Here is a 23,381-nt window from a genome sequence, read left to right as displayed (position 1 = left end):
ACCGGCGACTCAAGCAAGGAGTAAAAAGCATTCCCGCCTTGTGGCAGAAACATGTCGTGTCATCTCTCGTTCCTGCTTTCCAGCACATCTTGTCTTCGCTGTGGGGCGTGACAGCCACAATTTCCAAGGCTGTGGAGAGTGCCAGCATCTCTTACTCTGCTGCGCTGTCCCTGGAGCTCCTGTACAGTCTGCTCAGGTGAGCACCAGCATTGCAGGGCATGTGGTCGGGGTGACCCGCCCTAAAACCGCCCGATCCTGTCGCCAAACTCGATGTAGACATTTAAGTTTTCAGGAGGCCTGTCCCTTTGCTCAACAGGCTGAGCTCCAGCATGGATCTCCGTGTAGGAAGGGGCAACTTTGCTGTGAAAATTCCTCAGCCTGCTGGGATGGTGCGCGCTCCCCGCTTCATACCCTCGTGAATCCCACACTCCATTCGGTTTCCCCCATGACCCTCCATGTGTCTCTTGGCCGTCATATATGCCAGCGTTCTGCCCTAAAAGCAACATGCGTGAGTCCTCCCGCTTCGAACTGATTGATTCGCTCCAAATTGCAGCCACGGCAGCAAACTGTTGCGGTTCAGGAGGCTTCAGGAAGCACCGAAGGTGAGACCTCACCTGAATCATGCACCTGTGTCAGGAGGGTGTGTTCTCGCACGCACACTCCATGATGTACTTGCGCTGCCTTCTGCTTCAGTTGCGCCTGTGCGGATCCTGCCAGAGGCCCCGGAGCCTTTGGTCCTCCCTGAGACCCCTGCGGTCAGGATGCTGCAGCAAGGCCCATTGGTGTCTCAGAGCAGCAGCATGAACCAGGCAGCGTCCCGCTATTCCACCGTCACCACAGAGAAAATCAGCGCCTCGGTAAGACACCGCCCACCCCTCTTTCAGTTGCCTGCAGGATGATAGGCATACTCTACCCACAGAGTGGATGGATCTATTTCACTTCGGAAATTGTCGGTATTGCAGGTTTCCCCTCCTTTCGCCGCAAATAACTGGTGCCCCGTTCTGTTGTCTTATGAGTGACATGTTATTTTACCATCAGGACTCTGCGGGCAGCCAGAATTCCATTCCTGAGCCTGGTATGGAAGTACAGCCCGGCTCGTCCAGCAAGCTGCGTCTGTCTGGTGCTGGATCGACCTACTCTCCTGGCCCGGCTGGCTCGACCTACTCTGCAGGCCCTGCGGCATCCACATACTCAGCCGGTGCGGGACAAATTGTGCCTGTTACACTGCACAGGCATGCTACTGACTTTTGGCGTTGCTCGATCTGCTGCTGGCAAGGAGGGGGGGGGGGGGGGGGGGGGGGCTCAGGCATACTGCTGCATCATACAAGTTGTGTGCTCTGTTGGGATCCCCCCTTCCAAATCGTATTCCTTCGCCTACCTATTCCAGGCTATGCTGTCCGTCTTTTGTCTTCGCTGCGATTCTGTTCTACTTAAGACTCACAGCACTCACAAGAGGGCTTTTGTTATGGGCTGCATGGGGAGTGCAGTCTCCACACCTACCGCGAAGGCTAGAGGTGTTGCCTTGCTGATGTCTGTTGTGTCTCTGGTCGTTCTGTTAGGAGCTCCCAACTCCTACTCCTGGTCCCCCTGGAATCGCAACGACAGCGATGCCCCTCTGACACGTAACAAGTCCCAGGGCAACCTGCTATCGGCAGGCCAGCATTCCCCACTGAGCAACCAGGTACTAGGCATCGCTGCCTCCTCTCTGGCCGAGCTGCAGTCACTGTCAGGGATCAATGGTGCCACTGAACTGATCGGCCCAACTGCGGCCTGGGCGCAGCCCAGCGTTCATGGAAGCTATCCGGCCATTGACAACAGCTCCATCTGCAGGATCACCCGATCCGCTCGCGGGTACAGCCACGCTCTGGAACTTCTGCGCTCCGAAGCCTCAGATGATTCCAAGCGCAGCTCACCTGACGGTAGCTATCACGCACGAGTTGTGTCACCGGCTGAGTGCGATCTCAATAGCCCTCCAGCTCGCCGTGACCCGTCCCCGGCACACATCAGCGATCGGCCACGGGCCTCCAGCATGCCAGCATCTTCCGGCCGTCCTGTCTTTGTGGCAACGAAGGGCCTCAGCCCCAGACACCCCAACATGGCTCAGCCTGTTTCATCGGCGTCAGGCTTCCCTGCTGACAAGTCTCCTCCGGGATCATGGCACGGCATGGCACATGTACCTGCCAAGACCTCCAGTGCTGGCAAGAACACCTTGTCTGACCGCTCCACTCTCTCACCCGCCAACAGCTATATGGCATCACAACAGGCCGCAGCCGAGACAACCATGAATTTCGTTGGTGTTGAGAAGGAGAACTGCGTGTGCCCGGCATGGATGCACGCAGTATGACGTGGTCCTGACCCCACCATGATGCATGGATGGCAATCTGCCATCCTCACCTTTCGTCTGTCCCCCTGAGCCCTCCCAACAGGTCACAAGTCTGTGACCTTTTTGTGCAATTGCCATGTTCCCTTTTTCTTTTTCTGCCACAATATGGAAACGACCCCACACCACCATCAAGCCCTACTCATTCGTAGGGATGCCACTGACTCTGCATTCTTGATCTTCTTTCTCTTTGGTTCCGGATTTTCAGCAGCCTAGCAAAAATGCTACGCCAATTCTGTAAATATCTTCTGTGCTCCTGTATGGCCTCCCAGACAGCGGTTGTGGGTCAAGGCATCACGGATGCCAGCTCTTGCAAAGCCTCCGCTTCCGTCCTGTGACTGATTTCGCCACAGGCGTCAAAGCAACGCACAACGATTTGCTATCACATGTGAGCTAGAACCTGCTGCTTGCTGCTCGGACTACTAGTGGACAACATGAGCGTGTGCATCAGGGTGCCCTACATGGTGTTGAGCTATTAAAAACCTACATGTCGTCCTTCCTCATGCTGGGAATATCCCCCTTGATGTTGTACTGTGCCTTGGAGCCGTACACTTTCTTCTCCCATTGGTTTACGTATTTCGCTTGGACATGACAATCTGCAATCCGTATCGGCACCTGGCGATATCCAGTGAGACACGAAGCATTGGGAGGGAGTGGGCTGAACTCAGTGGGCGCTGTTTACCTACCAGACAAGACGAGACAGCTTGCAGCCTATCTGCAGGGGGAGTCCACTCATACAAGAGGGTGGGATAGTGCAACCCCCCCCCCCCCCCCCCCCCCCCTCACTCTCTGTCTCTCTCTTTCCCTTCACCTGATCAAACCGGGCCGGTTACAATAGTGATGAACGATGGCCATCCCAACAATTAAGGAGCATTACCACACGATCAGCAAGAGAGCGCAACCAACACAGGGTCATTCTCACCTCTGGGCGATCCATCTTCCCTGTCTTGGCGCGGTTTATTCTCAATACGGTTTCCATCCCTGCAACCCCAGGGGACATAAGATGAGAGAGAGCAAACCTGCAGGAGATGCACCAGAAGCAGCCGGGGGGGCGGCCTGTACAGCTGTCCCACCTTGAACCACCTGGCCGAACACCACATGCTTGCCATCCAAGTGAGGGGTTGGCTCTGACACACAACACACGCCGACACACATGGATCACGTTAAAGTCTACTATCGTCTACAGCTTGAGTAGCAGTGATACGTTTCAAGCCGGGAACTCGTATGATCGCGCCGGCATACACTGACACTCCAGAAGCAGGTCTGATGCGGCCTTCCCATCCCTACCCACCACAGTGACGGACCCTAACCCCCTGATGGGTTCCCGCTTGCGCTCTAGCGTGGTTGCAGGACAGCCGGAAACCGCGCTGCCGTGGTGTGAAAGGCCGGCTTATGTCTCCGAACCCAGAGTCCATCCCTCCCGCCCCCCTCCAATCCCCCCCCCCCCCCCCCCCCCCGTACACACACGCAGCTTCCTTTCTCATATCACCATGCCAGGTCTTCTCCTTCGCTCCCTACCCTCAACTTCCTCCCGCTGGCAGAGCGTCCCTTAATCCGGCCCGCTCCATGCAGATCGATGCGTCCAGTTTCATTTCAAAAGCCTCCAAGGCTCTCCATCCGTTGTATGCTTGCTCGCAGCAGTGGCATTCTCTCCCATCATCCTAACAGCTTGGCCTTGAGATTGCCTCCTGTCCAGCCTCGTCTCCCCCCTCACTCCTATGAAACAGTTGACCAACGCTGCTGTCCTGATCTCGACGCGTCAAGCAGGTGAGGAACTCCGGATATCACCTGCAGTGATGAAGAACTGACTTCCATTTGTGTCTTTACCAGCATTTGCCATGGAGACACGGCCCCTTCTGTCGTGCTTCAGTTTGAAATTCTCATCTGATCGGAAGAGAAACAATGCGTAAGACACAAGGAAATTCATAGGCACATGTCTTACTAAAATGCAGTGGTGAAGTCTTCCAAGCCGGCCGCAAGGGGAGCCCAGAAATTACAGTCAGGTATTGCAGCACTTCAGGGACTTCGTGACTGTAGCCATGGGGACGGGAAGGGAGGCAGTGGCCTTTGCCTTACCTTTGAACTGCCGTTTCCATATGGATGTGCCCCCAGTGCCATCACCCCTCGTGATGTCCCCTCCTTGTATCATGAATCCCCTGAAGTCAGATATCATAGGCATGGCCGGGAGTTTCAGCTGGAGGCTGTGCATATCGCTGCAGACTGGCGTGGATGAGTACCCGAGGGCTATGCCATTAGTCGATGGCTGACAGGGGTTGGGATGCTTGGGTTGCCACTGGCACACTGGTGGGTCACAGAGGGATGTAGAGAGGGAGATAAGAGACAGCCCTAGAGGGACCAGGAGGTGGAGCGGGAGAGAGGGGGGGGGGCTGGTGAGGACAGACAAGAATAGCAAGAGAGAGTACGGAAGGGGTTGAGACAGTTGTAGACAGATGTATGCGTGCACGGATGGATAGACAGTCAGAGGGGCGAGGATGAGGAATCCAGAGGGATACAAGAGAAAGCAAGTCGGTCGTCCAGATCAGAGCATTAGCAACCAGCAGCCCTCACTTGATCACGCGGTGAAAGATGCTTCCTTTGTATGTCAGCTGCATCTTCCCGCTAGACAGCCCCAAGAAATTCTCGACCGTCTTGGGCACAATGTTGCCATAAAGCCCTATAACAATTCTCCCTGCGGACCGGTCGCCGATGTCTATGTCGAAGGTCACAACGTGTGTGTAGTCATCGCTACCAAAGTCAACGGCCGCATGCGAAGGGTCCTCTCGCGCCAACACGGCACCGACCAAGACAAGAAGCACCAGCCCGCGCGTCGCTGCAGGTCGGAAAGATGCATGTATCCCGGGGACGATCATGACGCTGCAGAGTCTTTTCCCAGCATGCGCACCCCGGCTGAGTTCGCGCTTTCACGGGCAGCTCAAACTCTCAGTGGCTGGCGTTTAGATGGGGTTATCAACCCGGGGTAAAGCATCTATCGGTCGGCAGATCGGATGATCTTGACCCTGATCTTGATGCAGTTTGGAGAAGCTGGGCTGGATCGAGGCGGTAGGTCTTGATCAGCTCCTCCTCGGTGGTGCGGGAGTGAGTGCAGTTTGTCAAGCCACTTGTCAGGCGCAAGTTCCGATATCAGTCAGGGCACAGACCCCCGAAAAATGGATCGTTGCCTAATTAGGCCCTCGGAACATGAATTTAATAATAACGGTTCTAAAAATCAGAAATCTAACGGCGTGACACAAATACTGTACACAAATACGTATGCACGGATCGAGTTCAACCTTTTCAAGAGCTCTGATTATTTTAATCGCTAACTAAATTGAATTTGCGCGCATGCATGTGCATGTACGAGCTGGGAGGGATTGCCCCCTATGCGACCACCCCGTCTCCGAAACCGTTGAACACCTGCTCATGGACTACTCGCGCTGGCAGGACCTACGGGATGCGCTGTCGGCAACAATTTCGGCCCTCACACCACCAGGCTGCTCCACCGTGTGGCCCCCCTCCTCTACAGTACGGCTTTCGACCCTCCTCTTGGGCGGGGGCTTCAATAATCTCCCAGACGACGTGCCTAGTGAACTATCCGGAGCAATGCTCCTAGACCTCTGTCCTGTGGACCCGCGCCCTCCCTGACATTGCCACGTATATTCTGCGCTTGTCACACGTTAGGATGGACGTATTACGTCAGAAGGGACTAGCTCCGTCTCATTCTCTCTCTCGAACGGGCCAACGCTCTCACGGGAAGGGTTTACCTTCCTTGGTAAGCGGCAAGCGCCGCCGGGACACGACATGAACGGGTCTTTTGAGTGGTTTAAACTCCCACACTATATATCCCCGTGATCGGTAGCCCTTGACTCAGTGGGGTCCTGTCGTGATCTGATTGGGTGCCTACCCGGTACCCCCGGCCCAAGGTCAGTCTCAGCTTAGCGGTGTCTGGTCTTCGAGACTCGAATCTCGGCTCGAAAGAGTGGGGCAGGGGTTTTTCGACCCACCTTCTCCCCGGGGTGGAAAAAAAAACGAGTTGGGAGGGTTATGCGGAAATATGACTAGGGTTTCATTTCCGATGTTAGGGTTTCGCCACCTTACCCAAATAACCCCTGAACCTGAAAGAGCAGACAAGGCCCTAACTCATGCATGCCGTACCTAGGTACCTTGTTGAAATTTCGTATGTATTTCGGATGTAACTACCTCGTCAACCTTGTTGAAACTTGAATGTGGGTCAATTTAGAGGATAGGGGTTTCCGGTGTCACTAGTAGGGGTTTTTGTTTCTCTTCGGAAAAAATGCTTTTCCAAAAGGTACGGCGCTTGTCAAATTCCCTTGCAGCCAGCATGCCACTGTTCAATTTGTTTTTATCGCCACTGTACGTGTTTGACTGTACGTGTTTGAAAAATCCAACGTCGGGTTTTTGGTTTAGTTGGGTGGTGTTTACTGGCTAGGAACATGACAGGAAGTTTACCGAACTACACACGAACAGAATACCTATGCGAATGATAACCGAGGATATCCCGAATATTAATTCTCACCTTCGAATTTCTACAGTACAAGGGAATGGTACAGGGAGTTAAAGCTTTTGAAATCATGCAGGATGCCGTGAATTTTGGAGAAAATTGATTAGATTTGGCAATTCTGAGGGGCAAAATCTCCATATGTCCTCATACGCCTCCCAGGCTCGTACGCGTGCCGTACACTCGTATTACTACTTGTACTAGCGCTCTGGACTAGCGCTCGGAGGGGGGGGGGTTGGAACAGAGGGAGAGACAGAGGGAGTCGGAGAGAAATCACTGCCTTGCTCACATGAGTATCTATACTGGAGGAGATACTATACTGGAAACATGTGATGTGTCATGCGGACAACGTCCAGAATTAGGTTGGGAATATATTAGGAGGTGTGTGAGAAACGCGTAGAGCATGATTTCTCCGTCTCTTCTGCAGGGTTGACATGGCAAATCTCCATATTGGGTCACTAATACATGCAGACGCTCCTTCGGTATCCATCTTCCCCGAAGCCGCAGCTCCCGGCCGTGCATGCACCAGGAACCATTCAATTACACAACTGCTTCTAGGCATAGTTGCTATTCCCGCCGGTTCCGATCCGAGATGGCTGACAATATGGCCTACAATTAAGCTGAGTGATCAGGATATGAGCTGCGAGGGGGCAGCTCAAACCATGGGATGATGTCTTTGGTCATGTAGCGGTGGGCGCTGGCCTGTGCCAGTAGGTGACAGGTGTCAGGTGTCAGGTTGGTTACGGTCCCGAATGCAGCCACACAGCTAGTAAACCACACAACTAGTAGGTGGGTAGGTAGGTATAGGTAGGCGCAGGAGTACCAGTGCAGGACTCCTGGTAGCAGTATACTACTGGCCGAACATGTGGAAAGGACCGAATCCGTCCTCCGGGTCAGGCCGGCCGGCCGGGATGATGTGCCTTAATTCAGCCGGAGATCGCTTGGCTATCTCGTACTAGTAATCGTACCTACCCGTGCGTAGGATTCTAACCACCTACCACCCATACCGGCTTTATAATATTAGGCCGCCTGGGTGCAAACCAATGTATCTCCTACATTGGTTAGACTAGAGCACCCAGGCAAGATAATAGCTGTGAAGTGTGAGGCTGCTCCCAGGCAGAGATATTATATAGTAGAGGCTGCTCCCGCCGCCGGGCATGTAATCAACCTATCACACCTAGAGGGTATCCTTAGGTACTCGTGATGCTTTACGAGGAGATCTACCTACTTGCACCTGTACCTACGAGTAGGAGAAACGTGCCGGGCTGGTAGGTAGGGTAGGCCGGCACCCTCGTACTCTACCCCTCGGCCTGTCCCCTCACTCCTCGGCCCACAGTTCTGCTGCCGGGAGATTTGAGATCTTTTCGGTTTGTTCCTTCTATTTCCATGTGCATGCCGAAAACCACTAGTCTCGTGGTGGGTAGTATCGCTAGGGTAGGTACCCTACCAACCTACTGTAGCCTGTACTCGTACAGTCGAATTCGCGCGTGCGTGCGCGGCCGGACGGGTGCATGCTGGCCGCGCTGGGTGCATATTGACGGTGCATTCGCGTGCCTGGCCGGACAAGGATACCCGACTATAGGTAGGAGATAGCGACCCTACCATGCAACCTTGGTCCGTGACGTATGATATCTGCGCCTGCGCGCCATGCGGTTATTTATTGTACTAGCTACTGTAGATACTATCGATATATACCCGAGAAGGTAGGGACTAGAGAGGGTACCTCTACTACCTACTACTAGTATTGGTCTAGCTAGACTCTAGACCCAATTTATATGTATTGAAAAAGTCAGTATTCGTAGTCGTTCTTGAATCCAGCTGTCCATCCTCCTTTTATCACACCATGCACGCATGTGATTGATCGGCCTGTGGCCGATTTTGGCAGTTAATCGTACATACCGAGGAACAGGCCAGCGGCTACCTCCACAGCTGCTGAGTGAGCACCGAGTGTGGTTGACCGCTGTCCTGGCTTGATCGAATCGTACAATACTCGTAGAAAAAAGCAGTAGGTACCCTCTAGGTACCTCCTACATAGGGCTGCTATCTGCTATTAATTAATGCAAGTGTACTCGTAGCTAGGTCGGTATAGATAGTATCGCTAGTAGTCGGTACTCCACCTCTAGAGCTAGAGGCCTCGCTATCAAGTACATCATGGAAGGTAAGAGGCCTTGCAGAGCAGCTAGCTTGCTGGATTGTGGTACTGTAGGGAACGTACCCACCTCAGTCCTCATTATGTTAGGACAGTCGACAGAGTATAGACAGGCAACAATCCTTCCTCTGCGTGTGCAATATTTTAGCATAATCTGGTGTAATTGCCACGCTACTAGTACGAGTAGCGATATCTATCTCCGCTATCCGTGAATGATAATTGATACGCCATTGATTGCCACTCGGCAATCAGCCTCTGCCGTATTATCATTTACCCTATTGTAGCAATATCGCTATCTTGTCCGCATGCACCAGACAGCAGACGAGTGACGACGACCGCGCGGAGTGAGGACTCTGAAAGTGGCCGTCGGGTACATACACTCCTTTGGCTACCGTGAACAGACAATTTCTCATCGAAGCGACTTCCGTGCTTGTGCCCGTCCGTAGATCTGGGCTTGCCGTGCGGCAACGGGCCAAAACCAACTGCAGTCTCAACTGAGCACATCCCCGTGGTCAACGACGTACACCTGAACCCAGCAATTTACCGTTTACCGCCAGGCGGCGCCATTCTCCGTCTCGCCGATAGCTACCGGCGCTCCTGTCCGCGAGCTCGGTAGCCGCCTCAGAAAGCCAGAAGAGATTTCTGCGGATTCGATTGACACTCCAAGCGCGTGCGCCACCGCACTGCACCAGAGCGGCTTCTTTGCAAGACCGTCTGAATTTTGGGCTGCGCCGCTTAGGAAGGCGCCATCGGCAGGAGTTCCCTCGCTGAGTGTACGCAGTTGTCTTGAGAGGCCGCAAAGCGACGTGAGGACGTGACGAGACCTGCCGGCTCAGATTCAGCCATCTTGTCCCCTACGCCGCCCGGGGATCCATGGCTTCTCAGAACGCTGTAACAGTGCAGGTCCACTGCGGTGCGTCTCCAAAGGTGGGTCAGCTCCGGTCGCCGGTTGTCGTTACCCTCCTCCCCTTTCAGGCCTGACTTCCTAGCGTCTAGAACTTTGCCTGGGCAGACTGTCTGTAATATTCTAGTCCCATGCGTAGGATGGGACAAGTCCTTCCATCAACACCACCCATCTCAGTTGCAGCCCATGTGTGTGTGCAGATGAATCGCAGGCAGTGCCACGATGCGGACCCGCAGGGGGCCATAGACACTCAAACTGCTTCTCTCAAGCCACCCAAAGTCCAGGCGCATGCCGACCCTGTTGTCTTCGGATTCCCACTGAAGGGATCCACTTCCTTCCAGCTTGGGGTGCTGGCTGTCGGGTAAGTCACAGCCAGCCAACCTGCCTCCACTGCTTGCAGCCTCCTCAAGGCCAGCCAACCAACCTGTGATTCCTGACAACCCCCCCTTCTCTCACGGTGCTGCTCCCAGGTCGCTCGTGACTGCAGTAGGCTTCTCTACCATGCAGGAGCAAGTGTGGAGGTGATCTTGCCCGCAACATTCCGTGTGCTGTGAATCGGAACACGACTGAGACACAGTCTCTGCCAGGATCTTTCCAGTTTTCGGCTGCCTCCCTGCCACTGAAGTGCAGTCAACAACTGCCCACTTGTGGTCGCTTTCAGAATCCCGGGATTCAAGTTTGGAGGGTGGATGACAGTGATGACATACGTCACTTATATGCTTTGCGCCTGCTTTGAGCGCCAACTCACTGGGGATCTCAAGGTCCGCAGCACATACAAGGTCAGTGCCCCTACCTGGGCTTGCTGTTGGCTCGAGTGTCTGGGGTAGAGGGGAGCAGCAGGGTGCTTGCCGTGGCTGCAAGGGACTTAGCAGCCCTGAAAGCACAACGCGACCCAAATTCCTATAGTTGGCATTGCTTGGTGCTCAGGGACACGCACCACAGCTTTCCTGCGTTGTCTCGGAGTTTGGCCAGGATTTTGCAGCCTGTCCTGCCCAGTCAGTGGTGCTCTGAGCGTCGATGTGAATCCAGCAGTTCCGAGAGAATAAGAGAGATTGAGAAAAAGGGGGGGGTGACTAAACTGACTGGGGACATCTACAGCGGTTTATGAGCCAGGGTGTTGCGCCACAAATGAGAAAGGCATGTCAAGAGAAAGATCTGTGAACAAGAACCGATCTGCCCACCTCAGGCCGGGGATTGCTTCGCCCCCTCTTTTCCCAAGGAGTTGAATTTGGTGGCTAACACACCTCTTCTCCTCATCCACTTTGCTGCCTGCCCAGGATTTCGCCACAGTATCCCTTGTGGCCCTCGCTGGCTTGTACTTTACCAACATGTCCCTCAACTACCTGGACTACGCTACACGTGTCATCTTCAAGTCAAGCAAGGTCATCCCCACCATGCTCTGTGGAGTTGTGCTGCTCAGGAAACAGTACTCTTGGCAGCAGTACTGCGCGGGCGCCCTGCTCGTGGCAGGCATCTCCCTGTTCACGCTGGGGGACAAGGACATGTCGCCCAAGTTCTCCATTATTGGCGTCGGCCTCATCAGTATCGCCCTTGTCTGTGACGGGATGACGGGCAACATGGAGGAGAAGCTGTTCTTCCGGAAGCAGGACCCCTGCTCCGAGGCTGAGGTCATCCTCTACACCAGCCTATTCGCCCTCATTGGCGGCATGGTTGTGGTCGTGGCCACAGGGGAGCTTCTCCCTGCCGCTGAGCACTCCTTCAACTACGTAGAGACGGTTCCCTACATCTGTGCGTCTGCCTGCCTGGGCTACATGAGTGTGTCTTTCATTCTGAACCTCATCAAGTTCTTCGACGCAACCACAGCAGAGATTGTGAAGAGCCTCCGTAAGGTCCTGCAGGTCGTGATGAGCTTCCTCGTCTACCAAAAGAGTGTCAACGCAAAGATTCTTGCTGGCGGGCTTTTGGTTGCCCTCTCTCTGTACTGGTTCCAGCACTGCGCCAGGAAAAGCAAGGCGAACGCCGGTGCCACAAGCCCGGTCAAGGCATCCGCTGAGGAGACACTGCCCCTTTCCAACGACTGCTCTGCTCCATCGCCAGGCCCAAAGCCCGCGGAGGCGTAGGGGCTGAGACACACCCAACAGCATGTCACAACCCCCCCCCCCCCCCCCCCCCTTTTCTTGGGGAGCGCACAGCAAGCAGTTTTAGGGCATTCCACTGCCGCTCAGTTTCATTTATATGTCACTCCCACGAACGTGCACACAACCCAACCAACCCAACCCGGGCTTGAAAACGAATGAGATTGCGGCCACCCGTTGCATGACACGACAAACCGCCTATGCGAAGCATGAGATCTTCGCTACATAACCAGAGATTGCCACGGTGCTGCTTCTCAGCCTCCTCATCCCAACGCATCTCCTAGCATGTAGCAGACCAATTGGGCTCAAGCAGCAGACCACGCAACGCAACGACGTCTTCAGATCGTCCAGTGTCTTGGATCAGATTTTGACCCAGTTTGTAAGCCGTGTGCGGGTGCCCTCACAAGAAACCACATTTGGTACGTGCATGCATTCACAATGTCAATGAGTGCATTTGCCACTGCCCGGATCATTCATGGGCGCCCCCGTGCATGCCAACAAGTGTTTCCCAACAGGCAATGATCCTAAAGCGATTCACACCAATTTCTCTCTGTATTACACAGCCTGGCGATGACAACAGGCAGGATTGCACATGGAAACCTGCTGCAAGCTAGTGCTACCATGCTGCTGAACGCTTGTCGCTGAAGCCGCATGCGCTCTGTCGCTACTCTAGTGTGTCCACCCCTGCCAGCAAAGGCATGCATGGATACCTGCAGCCGGCAAGGGTACCCCTGCACACAACAGAACGTTTCCATGCACCGTTTGCGGCCACTGAACATCGGACCGACACTGCATGCGCGCAAGGACATGCAGTCCTCCATACCGTTGAGCTGTCTGTGAATCTTGGATTGAGATATTTGCAGCTGCATGGCTATCTCTCAACGCTGCCCCTGGACACGAGCAGTTGCTCCTCTGAGAAACTCTCCAAAGCGTGGCAGGCTGGCCGCTGGCATGCCTCAAAACCCAACCGGTGGGCCTGCAGCATTATAGTTGCGCATCCAGATTCATGCCGCCCCATTCCACCACAGTGAAGCCCTCCCTGGCCCGAGGCACAGCTGGCAGCTGCCCCAACCCGTCGCATCCCTCCACTTGGGTGTCCCCGGGGGCCCGCTGGAATATCATGAACACGCGGATGACGGTGTCAGGTGCTGGCAGCACCTCCAGGGCAGCGTCTTTGCTGTACTCCTGCTCGTCCAGGAAGTGTATGAGGCTATATGGGTTGGCCTGTCGGGAAGCCGGCGGGATATGGCAGAAGGCATGTCATTGGCTACGTTGAAGAGAATTACCGGTGGCGTGTCGCCAAGATGCAAAAAGAAAGAAGGCAAATGGCCGTCCGAAACCGCCAGCACAGCGGAAGTACAGGGCCTCTGCCTCTCTCTGTCTCTCTCAGTGCTGATGGGAAGGGACTGCAGAGAACTCGACACAGAGAGCCATGATACAACTGAATCCCCCCCCCCCCCCCCCCCCCGCCCGGGAGGCCAGGGTCACCTCGAGCTGAGGCAGCCAATACGTCACCATGTCCGCCCGCTCACGGACATTGAGCCCCAGCAGTAACAGGGAATCGTCCAGCCAGTCGCCAACCTGAGCATCAGCCATTGGGGCAGTGGAGGCGATGAGTCCGACCACAATGCCGCGTATTCATCAGGTCCCGCTTGGGAACACACAGTGAGCTGTCTTGGTTGATGGGGGACAGTGGAGTTCCCACCTTGTCACTGGACACACAGAAGGAAGCAGCACGGCGGCTCGTGTCGAAGTGGAACATGCTGCCAGATAGGGACAGCTGCGGCTCTGCTGGGGAGGTTGGAACAGCGAGCGACTTGGCTCCCGTTACGGCCTGCGTGTGTGACAGAGGACAAGGCTCAGCCAGAACGGGCGTGAGACCCTTCGTAATGCGTGCGCCGGACGCGTATTTTGCCGAGTTGGTAAACAGGTGCACCTCAATGCCATAACATCACCAGCCCCACTGCATTCAGCCCCGCTCCAAACTGTTCCACCTCACCTCCCAAAACAGGTACGGGTATTGCTTGCCAGTGGCTGGATCTGTGAGCCGACCGTCCGGAGATGCGTCCACAGACCTTGGGACACAGCGGGGGGACGCGTCATTGGGGCCGCGGAAACCTAACGTTCCACTGGCTTGGTGCCAATGAGATTGCAGAATCCACAGAGTGGTGAAAACAGTGTGGTGAAGACAGCTGTCGGTGCGGGGTAGGAAAGGGCGGGGTTCAATTTCCCGGAACTCAAAGATTTGGGGGAAGGGGGGGGGGGGGGTTGCTCTCACCAGGAGGATGCAAGCGAGCCCACTGCGCCGGACGCCGGTTGAGGGTACAGGCAGCTAAGGGACCAGCGTTTGGAGAGGGCGAGGTTGACAGTGCACAAGGTTTGCGATCGAGGGTAGAGAAGAATCACCGGCTTGCCGCCTACTTGCTCAAGCATTGCATATATGCAATCACCGTCTTCCATGCCCAGGTCATGCACTCGAAGAGTATGAGAGGCCCTCTCCTCCCCGAACACGAACCTAATTTTCGTGTAGTCCACCTCCAACTCCAGCTTCATGCAGAATGCCCGGAACACGCACCCCAGCAGCGTACTGTCCTTGACCTTGAAACCCACACGCGTTGATGTTGCCACCCAGATTATAGAGATCACCTTGTGTTGCATCGATCCGGCGCGCGGCGCAGGCGGCGGACAGAGTTCAGGGGTGGGCGCAGGCGGGCTTGCGGACGTTTCGGCACTGCCGGGGTTGCTTCCACTGCTGCGCCTGGGGGTGGCCACGTGGCTGACGCTCCCGTCAGGGGGGCCCTCAGTCAACCAGCGCTTGATGGTGACAGCCAGCTTCCTGCGGTGTCCAAAGATCTCCATGCAAAGATGATTTTGCATGTCCTCCTCTGTGAAATCACAAGCCAAGACCTGCGGATGAAGGGATGGGCAGCGGTTCAGTTCAGAGTTGAGACACGTTGGTGCCTCAAACTCGCGAGCAATGGGACCTATCAATGCAAGTCTATGTATCCGGAATAGACTGTCCTATTTCCTCGCCTTGCATCCTGTGCAAGTGCAATTGCTGCCTAGACCGGAACGACCCAAAACTGCGAGCTGTATTGCGTGGGCTTGATGCCATGCCAATCATAAAATTTGGTGTCATGCTCCAGGCTGGGCCGGACCTCGCCATCAATGTCCTGTGCCAGTGCTGTGTCAACATAGATCTTGCATTCCGCCCTGCGAGGCAAATACGCACCATGTTTTCAGTGGCACCAACCGTTACCCTAGAGGTTGGGCGGCAGGGATAAGGCGGGGTGTATGGTTTGCGTCGGGAAGTATGAGCAGGGAGGAGCCACCCTGGTCTGCTAGGCCGCATGGGGGGAGGCAGGGTTTCTTCTGTGGGGAGGGGGGGGGGCGGTTTCCTTGCCTGTGTTGAAATAGCAGGCGCAGTTGCTCACACACCCAAGATGTTGGCTTCGAACACAGTGACTGATGCGCCTCTGAGGAACGAGCTGAAACAGCAGGGGTGGTTCTCTCCCGGACGGGGCTCCGGCTACGGCTGCGGAAGGGGGGCCGCATAGCAGCGGAACACGTGCCCCGTGTCCGCATGTTGGCGACTCGCCAGGCCGGGTAGTTGCGGGGCTTTACAGGGTGCTTGTTACAGTCGCAAGAGTCTGACCTGAACCAGGCTTTGGTGTGTACGCCTTCGTGGTATGTGGCCATGCGACATGGGGGGTGGATGATCACCGGATCGCTCCTGGCGTCCCTGGCCTCCCTCGCGTACTTGCGTACCTGCCCAGTACCTCTACAGCTGAGAGGGTAGGTAGGGTACCTAGGGTAGGGATACCCACTTCTTTGCTCCACCTCTGATGGGTGAGCTGTAAATTATTCTAATTCATGGGACAACTCCGCAACATCTTGTCTGGCGATCAGGTAGGCCTAGCTATATCATTCCTGTAGGAGCTAGTAGGGTAGGAGGTGTGGTACTGTAGCAACTATCGCTATCAGCTCACCACTGTAAATGTACACGAATCTGTCGAAGATCGCCCGGATCGGTAGGTAGGGTACATGCAGGAGCCGAAGACGCGTACAGCACGTACCATCGGATAGTTAGGCCGGTAGGTACCTACCTTCCCTACCCTAGCTTTATCAAGTGGCCGGCCGGCCGGCCGGGGTCCTAATAATAACTCCTAGGAGCTGTGCGGCTGCATTCGGGTCTGTAGTCTGTACCTGATCATCCTATCGCTCTAGACCAGCTAGCTACAGCAGTACTAGCTCCTGGTACTAGTACAGTACAGTGACAGGTTGGTCTGTAACCAATGCAGCCACATGTCACAACAACTGTCTCGGGTCTCGGGAGAGTGCTCTTTCCACAGCTACCCTACAATATGCATGATGATCGAGGGCTAGCTAGGGTAGCCGTAGGGTAGCAGGTACCTCGCTCTAGAGGTGTCTCCACTCGTACAGTACTCGTACCGTCGCGCCAGACGTCGATCACCTGACCATGCTGAGGTTCCTTCAATAGCTGATGAGCAGGCTGACACGCATGCTGGCAGGGGTTGGGACAGTACGGTAGGCGGTTGCTCCTCGGTCGAAATTTCTGAATCAATTCGATACACGTTTTCAGGAGGACAAGGGCTTATCGCAAGCACTCCCCGCACGGAACGGCATCGTTAGATCAGGATGGGGAGTAGCACGGACTCGGCGGAGAACGACATCCTCGAGTTGTGTCGAAAGCACTCTGAGGTATGGCTATCACTTCCGAACCAACACGCCCCTGCTTCCAAACGTTGGATAATACTTGCAAAGATGTTTGGACTGCGACAGCCATCTTTGGTCGCCTTATCGTGGATCCCTTCGACTGCAGGGGTTGCCCTATGATTCCCTGAGACACGCTGCCACTATGCCCCCCCCCCCCCCCCCCCGGCCGGGGCCTCCCTTTCTCCTTTCCTCCAACTGCGCTTCGCTCCTCAGCCCATCCCCACGCTAGCCTCCACCATGCCACCTTCATGCAAGCTCTGGAAAATCATGGTGAATTGTGGAGGGGAAGCTCCCGCCTGAGTCCTGGCAATGCCGCAGCAGGGTTTGTCCGAGGACATCCTCCAAAAAGAGTTGAGCGGTGTTCCCATCGTGACACAAGCCTCTGCCATCAACGCACTGCTGAAGAAGCACAAACTTCAGATATTCAAGAACAATGAAGGCAACCTTGTGTACAAGGAATTGGTTAGCACAGATGCAGTAAAGTAAGCTTGCTGATGCTCCCCTCCTCCCCCACTTCTGCTCCCTCCGTGCCGCACGTACACTTTGCGAGCCCAGCACCAGCACTACTGGCAGCAGTGGCTGCAGCCAACTGTTCTTCTCTTCCTCCTTCCCTCACACACGCACACACACACACACACACACACACACACACACACACACACACACACACGAAACGAATCGGCTTCAACCCCTTGAGTCCTGCAGTCCTGTTTTATGACAATGATTATTGCTTGATCGCAGATTCAAAGGCCTCGGCTCTGAAGAAATGCTGGTTTATCAATTGATACAGCACGCCGGCAACACTGGTGAGTGCGGAGTTGATTCTGGTCGCGTCACCCTTGACTGTGCATCCCGTAGACGATTCAGGAAGCGGAGCTACAGAGGGTAGGGTGACAAGCTGGGTTTCGTGGGAATGGGGAAGGGAAAGAGATGCGGCTGCACCAATGCAGACAAGAACGATCTGACGAAGAGATGTGAGGAGGGAAGGGAAGGGCAGACGACGCTGCTCGTGTGCGAGAGAATGTGTGCAGCACGGAGAGGCCGGCAGGATATGAGAGAGTGAGAGAGAGAGAGAGAGAGAGGAGGGGGGGGGCGGGGGGGGGGGGGGGGGGAAGGTCGGTAGGGGGGCTGAGGGAGGGAGGGAGGGACAGAGAGAGGGAAGGAAAGGGAGTGTGTGCGTGTGTGTGTGTGTTGAAACAGGGTGAGTGTTTTGCTACAACACCTAGATGCTGGGCTGGGTGTCGCTGCTGTCTGGGACCTGCGATCCCCATGGGCCCGGCCTGAATGAATCCTGACTTGAATGCCGTTACAGGGATGTGGACAAAGGACATGAAGTTCCATTCGAACCTGCAGCAGCCACAGATCACCAAGATTCTAAAGACGCTCGAGTCACGAAAGCTGGTGAAGTCTGTCAAGTCTGTCACAGGTGGGAACCGGAAAGTTTACATGCTGTACGAGCTCGAGCCATCCCGAGAGCTGACCGGCGGCGCCTGGTGAGGCCCTCATCCGCATCAGCAGTGTGCTTTGTCAGCTTCACATAGTCATTCCGCACCGACTTCAATGCCACCTCTCTTTGCTCTATCTGTTTCCCTTTGCTCTGGCCGGTCCCCACTCCCTCCGCGGGGCTTCCGTTTCTCAGCCGTGTGTCCCTCTCCTCCCCGTCGATTCAATCCGATTCTGTCCCTCCTCCCCTGCCCACCTCTACCTCTGTGCCTTCTCTCACGACCTCCAGTCCGCCTCCAGTGCCGCTCTCCCCTTCCCTTCTCCTCCTTCCGCCCTGGCTCCTGCCCAGCTGCCCTTCTGTTCATCAGCGCCACCACCTTCACCGTCTCTATCACCATGGCCATCGCCACCACGCAAAGTATTCCTTCTCTAGCTTGCCTTCCCATGTCCTCTCCGGCTTCACCCAGCGCCGCTTGCCCCCATTTCACGCACAGCCGTCAGCCCATGTGTCCTGGACCCACTGTTCACCGCAGGTATACCGCCCATGAGTTTGACTCGGAATTTATAGAGGCGCTACGGGAGGCGTGCTTCCGCTACATAGAGAACCAGGGGGACGCCACGCTGGCAGAGGTCGCAACATTTATTCAGTCCAGAGGCTTCTCCAAAGTTGACCTGCGGCAGGACGACGTGCTTTCCATTGTCAACACACTTGTGTATGATGGCAGGGTTGAAACGGTAGACGACGAAGAGGATGTGGAGCACTTCCGGCCCGCCATGCTGGCGATCCCAAAGCAGAGCGCTTTCACATCAATGCCTTGTGGAGTTTGTCCGGTAAGCGGCAACGTGCCATGCGTGCCTCGCAACCCCATGCTGGGTATGGTTTGCACCTCACACAGCAAACCGAGGGGACGTTCAGGAGGGAGGGAGGGAGTGCAGGTGTGTGTGTGTGTGTGGGACGAGAGAGAGAGAGAGAGAGAGAGAGAGAGAGAGAGAGAGATGACAGACGCAGCCCGCCCTCCGCCGTACACCCCTGCCCAACACAGAGAGGGAGGCCATCGCATCATTTTGCGGAAGGGGCTAAGGGTGGGGGGAGGATGACATCGGTCGAGAGTGTAAGGAGCGGAGGCGATTTGTGAGAGCGGCGTTGGGTGGGGGCCAGCTCTGGTTGTGCATTTCTACATGCAGCCTGCTTGCTTGCCTTGCGACCATCCTGCTGTGCATACATCACTTTCAATTGCTGATTGGTTTTCTGGGTCTGTGCTGCTGTGCTGCAGGTTTTCAGCCAGTGCACACCGGACGGGCCCATCTCCCCTGCCAAGTGCATATACTACGACAAATGGCTCGACTTTTGACTCCCAAGCCGCAGTTTTGCTCCGGCGTGACCAGGGGCTGGCTGGGCACTGCACCCGACCTCAGCTGCACGCCTCCTTAGGGCTCCGCAGAATGTTGCGTGTGCTGAGACTGATCCGATAGTGCTGCTGGTGTGAGCACCAATCCGGCCTGTAATAGCACACTTGACAGCTGGCCCCGAGATTGTGTAGGAAGAAGAGACATGAGACTCAGCATGAGGCCTAACCATCAAGGGAGAGCTTGAGGTAGGCATGCGTGGGGACAGGTTGGGGTGGCGCTGGTGCAGCACCTCGGAGCGGGCAACGGCGAGCGAGACAGTGAGACAGGACAGTCAGAGACGCAGCTCGAGGAGGAAGCGAGAGCTATACCTCGGATCAAGATGAAAAGCGATGTCGCACCTGGAGGAGGCCTTGAGTGGCCACTTGTAGCTATGGCTGACTTTCGCGCAAGTAGGTGAGCTCAAGGCATCCCCCGAGCTGGGCGCGGCCATCGGAAGAGGCGGTTCCACCCGAAACCGCCCTTAAATTGTCAAGAGCGTTCCCTGGAATTCTGTGCAATGGTTGACAGCATGGCCTTTGCCACTGCGATGCGGTGGAAAAGTGATAAATGAAACAACGGCGTGTAAGGTACCCTACGTATCGATGGGCAATGACCATTCAACAGCTGTTGCAGCCACTTGCTAGCGCCCATTGCAACCCGCAATCACGGTATGACGCTGTGGTTTTCAAACCGTGATGACTCGTGCTTCACCGTGCTGACTATTCCTGAGCCATGAGGCCTGTGGCAGCAGTCAGAAATCGGCATCCAGGGCTTTGTGGGTGTGCCCCTGCCCCCGGCAAGTCACTGCCTGGGCGATCTGCACAGAGTGAGAGCGGCCACGTGTGCCCAAGTTGGTGAGGAGACCCAACACCGGTGGTCAGAGTGAATGTTGGGAAGGCTCTGCGGCCTGGGTTCTCGTCGGCATCTGGGTCGGTTGGTCGCACCCAGGAGAGCTGTGTGTGAGGGACCAGAGAAGCAGGAGTGGATCAGGGAGAGAGAACGGTCCCGCCGGGGCAGCCACCATTCAAGGTGTGGAGCACGCACCAAAAGCCAAGCTCCGCTCGCCGGTACTACAGAGGATTAAACGGCCAACAGGGCCGGCCGCAGGAACGAAACAGGAAGGAGGAGGGTTGGTAGCTAAGGGGGGCGTGTTGCTGGTATGGGTTCTGTGGATAGATGCCGTCGGGCAGGACAGCCGGCAGCAGCTTGCGTCACTCCCAGCCATGCAGAGAATCGAAAGCACTGCATACGCAGATCGGGTCTTGAAATGTTTACCAGGTGCAGATATTTATTGCTTCATGTCTCTCCCTGTCTGTGTGCCTCTACACACATAGAAGCTACAGGCCGGTCTTCCGCGGGGGCTATATGTGGGACTTGTGTCTCTGATGTCCTTAAAATGCACTTATAGGTGTAAGTATACTCTCACTCTCTCTAGAAGCTACAGGCGAGCTGGCAGTTGCACGAGAGTGACGCCTCCGTCTTTTGCCAGATCCATCTACACAGTCAGTATAAATTCATTGTCTGTGAAGTATGGGGGTGTCCCGGAGGGTCAAGAACGCTGTTCTCGGACACGCTGCAGCTGGTAGTTGGTGGTCGAGAACCCTGCCGGGGGGGCAGTGGCGGTTTGCGTTCCGTCAGGTCGACGTCCGCCTGGCGAAGGGTGTGGTGGAGGGTCACGCCGTTGAGGCTTCCGCGGCTGCGCAGGGTGTTGGTCAGAAACGCTCCGTGGGCACCCTGCCTGCGAGCTGCCAGGGCACGCCACTCCAGCCAGGCAACCGCGACCAAGAGGGCCTCACTTCGAGCCCTGGCCTTGTCCTCCATCATTTTTCTCCTTGCTACTAATTCGTGCCAGCCAAGGAGAGCCCGCAGCTCGGTCCTCCTCAGCACAGAGGCTGCCATCACCTCGGCCGCCTGTGCTGAGAGCCAAAGCCAGGAGAGCCCAGCAAATCCCCTCGACATCAGATGCTTGCGACGGTGTGCTGCGGCCTCGAGACTCGTCGCTTGCCAAGTTGCATGCCAAGCCAACAGGCAAATGCGGAGCATGTGGGCTGCGCTGCGTTTCTGCACCCGCCTTTCAAAGGCACCAAGAGTTGCCTGCATCCTCCACAATCTCAGGGTAGACAACCGTAACCTCCGTCCTGCAAACTCCCGTGCCACTCGCTTGTCGACAGCATTGTCATGCCGCCTCCTCGCATACACACGCAACTCCTCAAGGGCCATTGCCTTGACCTGGGCTTCCCTCCACCTCACTGAGGCCCTGGTCTTCAGGCGCCCTAGACGCTTCCGGTCAGAATATGCCAACAGACAGCGGAAAGCCAAGCAAAGAGCCCGCCGTTCCCTTCTGCTCTGGCTTGCAGCGAGCAGCTCCCTGCTGTGCTGCAACTGGATTTTCCATCTCTCCAGCAACGCCAACAGGGCCACCTGCCTCCTCAACTCACCCATCTGCTCGGCTTGCTGGACCTTCACCCGCTGCTCTATTGTGTACATCTGCAATCTGGGAGGGATCCACACACGTCGGAATCAGTCAGTCTGGGCCAACGCTGCCTGATCGTCGGGCACCCGCGTCCCCATGCACTTCCCTCTAGGCTCATCTCAGAAACCCCACGTCCTTTGACTCACACCACGGCTGCCGCCACCACGTTTTTCCCTATCCTTCGCACTTTTTCCTCATTTGTGCGTCTGCTGGAGGCGAGGGTGGCGGTGAACGAGACAAGTGAGGACAGGTACCGCCAGAGCGGCCGTGGAGGCAGAGACAGGAGTCGCGAAATGACCCCGCGGGTGTGCCATGAACCGACCCCAGGAGCAACTCGGCTATGTGCTGCGATGGAATTCAAGGCAGAACATGGGCAGTGCAATTTCCCTTTGCTCTCCCGTTTAACGAGGAAGAGACTGGCGCATGCTCGTCACAAGTCCCCGTGCCATCTTCCACTGTCTGCTTGCCTATAGGGAGAGCATCCGTGAGCAGGGAGTAGCTGGATCATCAGTCCTAGACAGGCACCGCGCCGGGGGGGGGGGGGGGGGGGGGGGCGGACCTCTGGAAACAGTCAAGAAGGACACGGCCATCCCGTCTAGATTGGGTTGTCTTCAGCAGTTCCCGCACGTGCATCATCCAAGATACGTGGCTGCGCCACTGCTGGAATACAGACATCTTCTGCCTGCCCCAGTGCCATCGCTGCACCCGTTGCATGCGCTCCGCCCGCCCTCTTGCAGTCCACACCGCCGCCCGCCATCCTACCAGCCCTCGGGCCAAGACGTGGCAGCGGGCCACCGCACGAGCCCACTGCAGCCTCCGCCGGGCGTGTCTTGCTTCGAGCACAGCCTTTAGCCACGCCCCAAAGCACAGTACGGTCGACCTGCGCTGCATCCTCTTACACATGGGCCTGCGGAAGGCCTCAGCTGCGGCTGCAGTCCGCCAAGCAAGGAATAGCGGCCGCTGTGTGGACCTCCGGGTATACTTCGTCACCCATGCCGGGCTGCATGCAGCTGCAGGTGAGCAGTACACATAGACTCTCTGCTCGGTTAGCACGGCATCCGCCAACTTTGTGCCACCCGGGTCGCCTGGTAGCTTGTTGGGAGTGCCTGCTGGGAGCCACACAAAAATTAGTGATTGTCCGTGAAGAGGCTGAGCATTGCAGGGGAAGATCCAAGGGGATCCGGCGACGGGCCCTGTCTCTTGAAGCCCCGTTGACCGGCACCTTGGCCGCTGATGAAACACCGCTGCCTCCTCAACTTAGAATATCATTCACGCACTTCAAACATAAGCAAAC

General features: G+C 56.0%; 4 protein-coding genes across 4 annotated transcripts; 2 read left to right on the top strand and 2 right to left on the bottom strand.

Annotated features, from left to right (window-relative positions):
- Positions 1-2,863: 2,863 nt before the first annotated feature.
- LOC142356115 (peptidyl-prolyl cis-trans isomerase A-like) lies at positions 2,864-5,250 on the bottom strand. Its single transcript, XM_075408084.1, has 5 exons — positions 4,949-5,250; positions 4,457-4,536; positions 4,169-4,264; positions 3,400-3,507; positions 2,864-2,976 (listed from the first exon to the last, which is right to left on the bottom strand). Exons 1-5 carry the CDS (start codon positions 5,248-5,250, stop codon positions 2,864-2,866), a joined length of 699 nt encoding a protein of 232 aa, XP_075264199.1.
- Positions 5,251-10,089: 4,839 nt separating this feature from the next.
- Positions 10,090-12,030, top strand: LOC142356114 (adenosine 3'-phospho 5'-phosphosulfate transporter 2-like). The gene is made up of 3 exons (XM_075408083.1): positions 10,090-10,310; positions 10,611-10,728; positions 11,227-12,030. Exons 1-3 carry the CDS (start codon positions 10,090-10,092, stop codon positions 12,028-12,030), a joined length of 1,143 nt encoding a protein of 380 aa, XP_075264198.1.
- Positions 12,031-12,774: 744 nt separating this feature from the next.
- LOC142356113 (uncharacterized) lies at positions 12,775-16,692 on the bottom strand. Its single transcript, XM_075408082.1, has 9 exons — positions 16,683-16,692; positions 16,442-16,621; positions 15,449-15,899; positions 15,204-15,258; positions 14,324-14,952; positions 14,045-14,120; positions 13,751-13,879; positions 13,534-13,626; positions 12,775-13,269 (listed from the first exon to the last, which is right to left on the bottom strand). Exons 1-9 carry the CDS (start codon positions 16,690-16,692, stop codon positions 13,030-13,032), a joined length of 1,863 nt encoding a protein of 620 aa, XP_075264197.1. The 3' UTR covers positions 12,775-13,029.
- Positions 16,693-16,699: 7 nt separating this feature from the next.
- LOC142356112 (DNA-directed RNA polymerase III subunit RPC6-like) lies at positions 16,700-19,615 on the top strand. Its single transcript, XM_075408081.1, has 6 exons — positions 16,700-16,767; positions 17,104-17,264; positions 17,524-17,588; positions 18,095-18,275; positions 18,759-19,056; positions 19,500-19,615. Exons 1-6 carry the CDS (start codon positions 16,705-16,707, stop codon positions 19,575-19,577), a joined length of 846 nt encoding a protein of 281 aa, XP_075264196.1. The 5' UTR covers positions 16,700-16,704; the 3' UTR covers positions 19,578-19,615.
- The last annotated feature ends 3,766 nt before the right edge of the window (positions 19,616-23,381 follow it).

This window comes from Convolutriloba macropyga, unplaced genomic scaffold (genome assembly GCF_964194025.1).
Source record: "Convolutriloba macropyga unplaced genomic scaffold, txConMacr16.3 SCAFFOLD_3489, whole genome shotgun sequence".
Taxonomy (NCBI): domain Eukaryota; kingdom Metazoa; phylum Xenacoelomorpha; order Acoela; family Convolutidae; genus Convolutriloba; species Convolutriloba macropyga.
This window is presented reverse-complemented; position numbering and strand designations above follow the sequence as displayed.

Bases quoted from the DNA above. Each gene is read 5' to 3' on its own strand.
- LOC142356115 (XM_075408084.1), bottom strand. From the start codon at position 5,250: ATGATCGTCCCCGGGATACATGCATCTTTCCGACCTGCAGCGACGCGC. The intron at 4,265-4,456 runs GTAAGGCAAAGG...TCTTCCGATCAG, and splicing joins ATGGAAACGGCAGTTCAAAG to ATGAGAATTTCAAACTGAAG. The intron at 2,977-3,399 runs GTTTGCTCTCTC...TACGGATTGCAG, and splicing joins TTCTGGTGCATCTCCTGCAG to ATTGTCATGTCCAAGCGAAA.
- LOC142356114 (XM_075408083.1), top strand. From the start codon at position 10,090: ATGGGACAAGTCCTTCCATCAACACCACCCATCTCAGTTGCAGCCCAT. The intron at 10,311-10,610 runs GTAAGTCACAGC...GGTCGCTTTCAG, and splicing joins CTTGGGGTGCTGGCTGTCGG to AATCCCGGGATTCAAGTTTG. The intron at 10,729-11,226 runs GTCAGTGCCCCT...CTGCCTGCCCAG, and splicing joins AGGTCCGCAGCACATACAAG to GATTTCGCCACAGTATCCCT.
- LOC142356113 (XM_075408082.1), bottom strand. The intron at 14,953-15,203 runs GTCCGGCCCAGC...CTTCATCCGCAG, and splicing joins CACAGGACATTGATGGCGAG to GTCTTGGCTTGTGATTTCAC. The intron at 13,880-14,044 runs GTGAGGTGGAAC...TCACACACGCAG, and splicing joins ACCCGTACCTGTTTTGGGAG to GCCGTAACGGGAGCCAAGTC.
- LOC142356112 (XM_075408081.1), top strand. From the start codon at position 16,705: ATGGGGAGTAGCACGGACTCGGCGGAGAACGACATCCTCGAGTTGTGT. The intron at 16,768-17,103 runs GTATGGCTATCA...ATGCCGCAGCAG, and splicing joins TGTGTCGAAAGCACTCTGAG to GGTTTGTCCGAGGACATCCT. The intron at 17,589-18,094 runs GTGAGTGCGGAG...ATGCCGTTACAG, and splicing joins ACAGCACGCCGGCAACACTG to GGATGTGGACAAAGGACATG.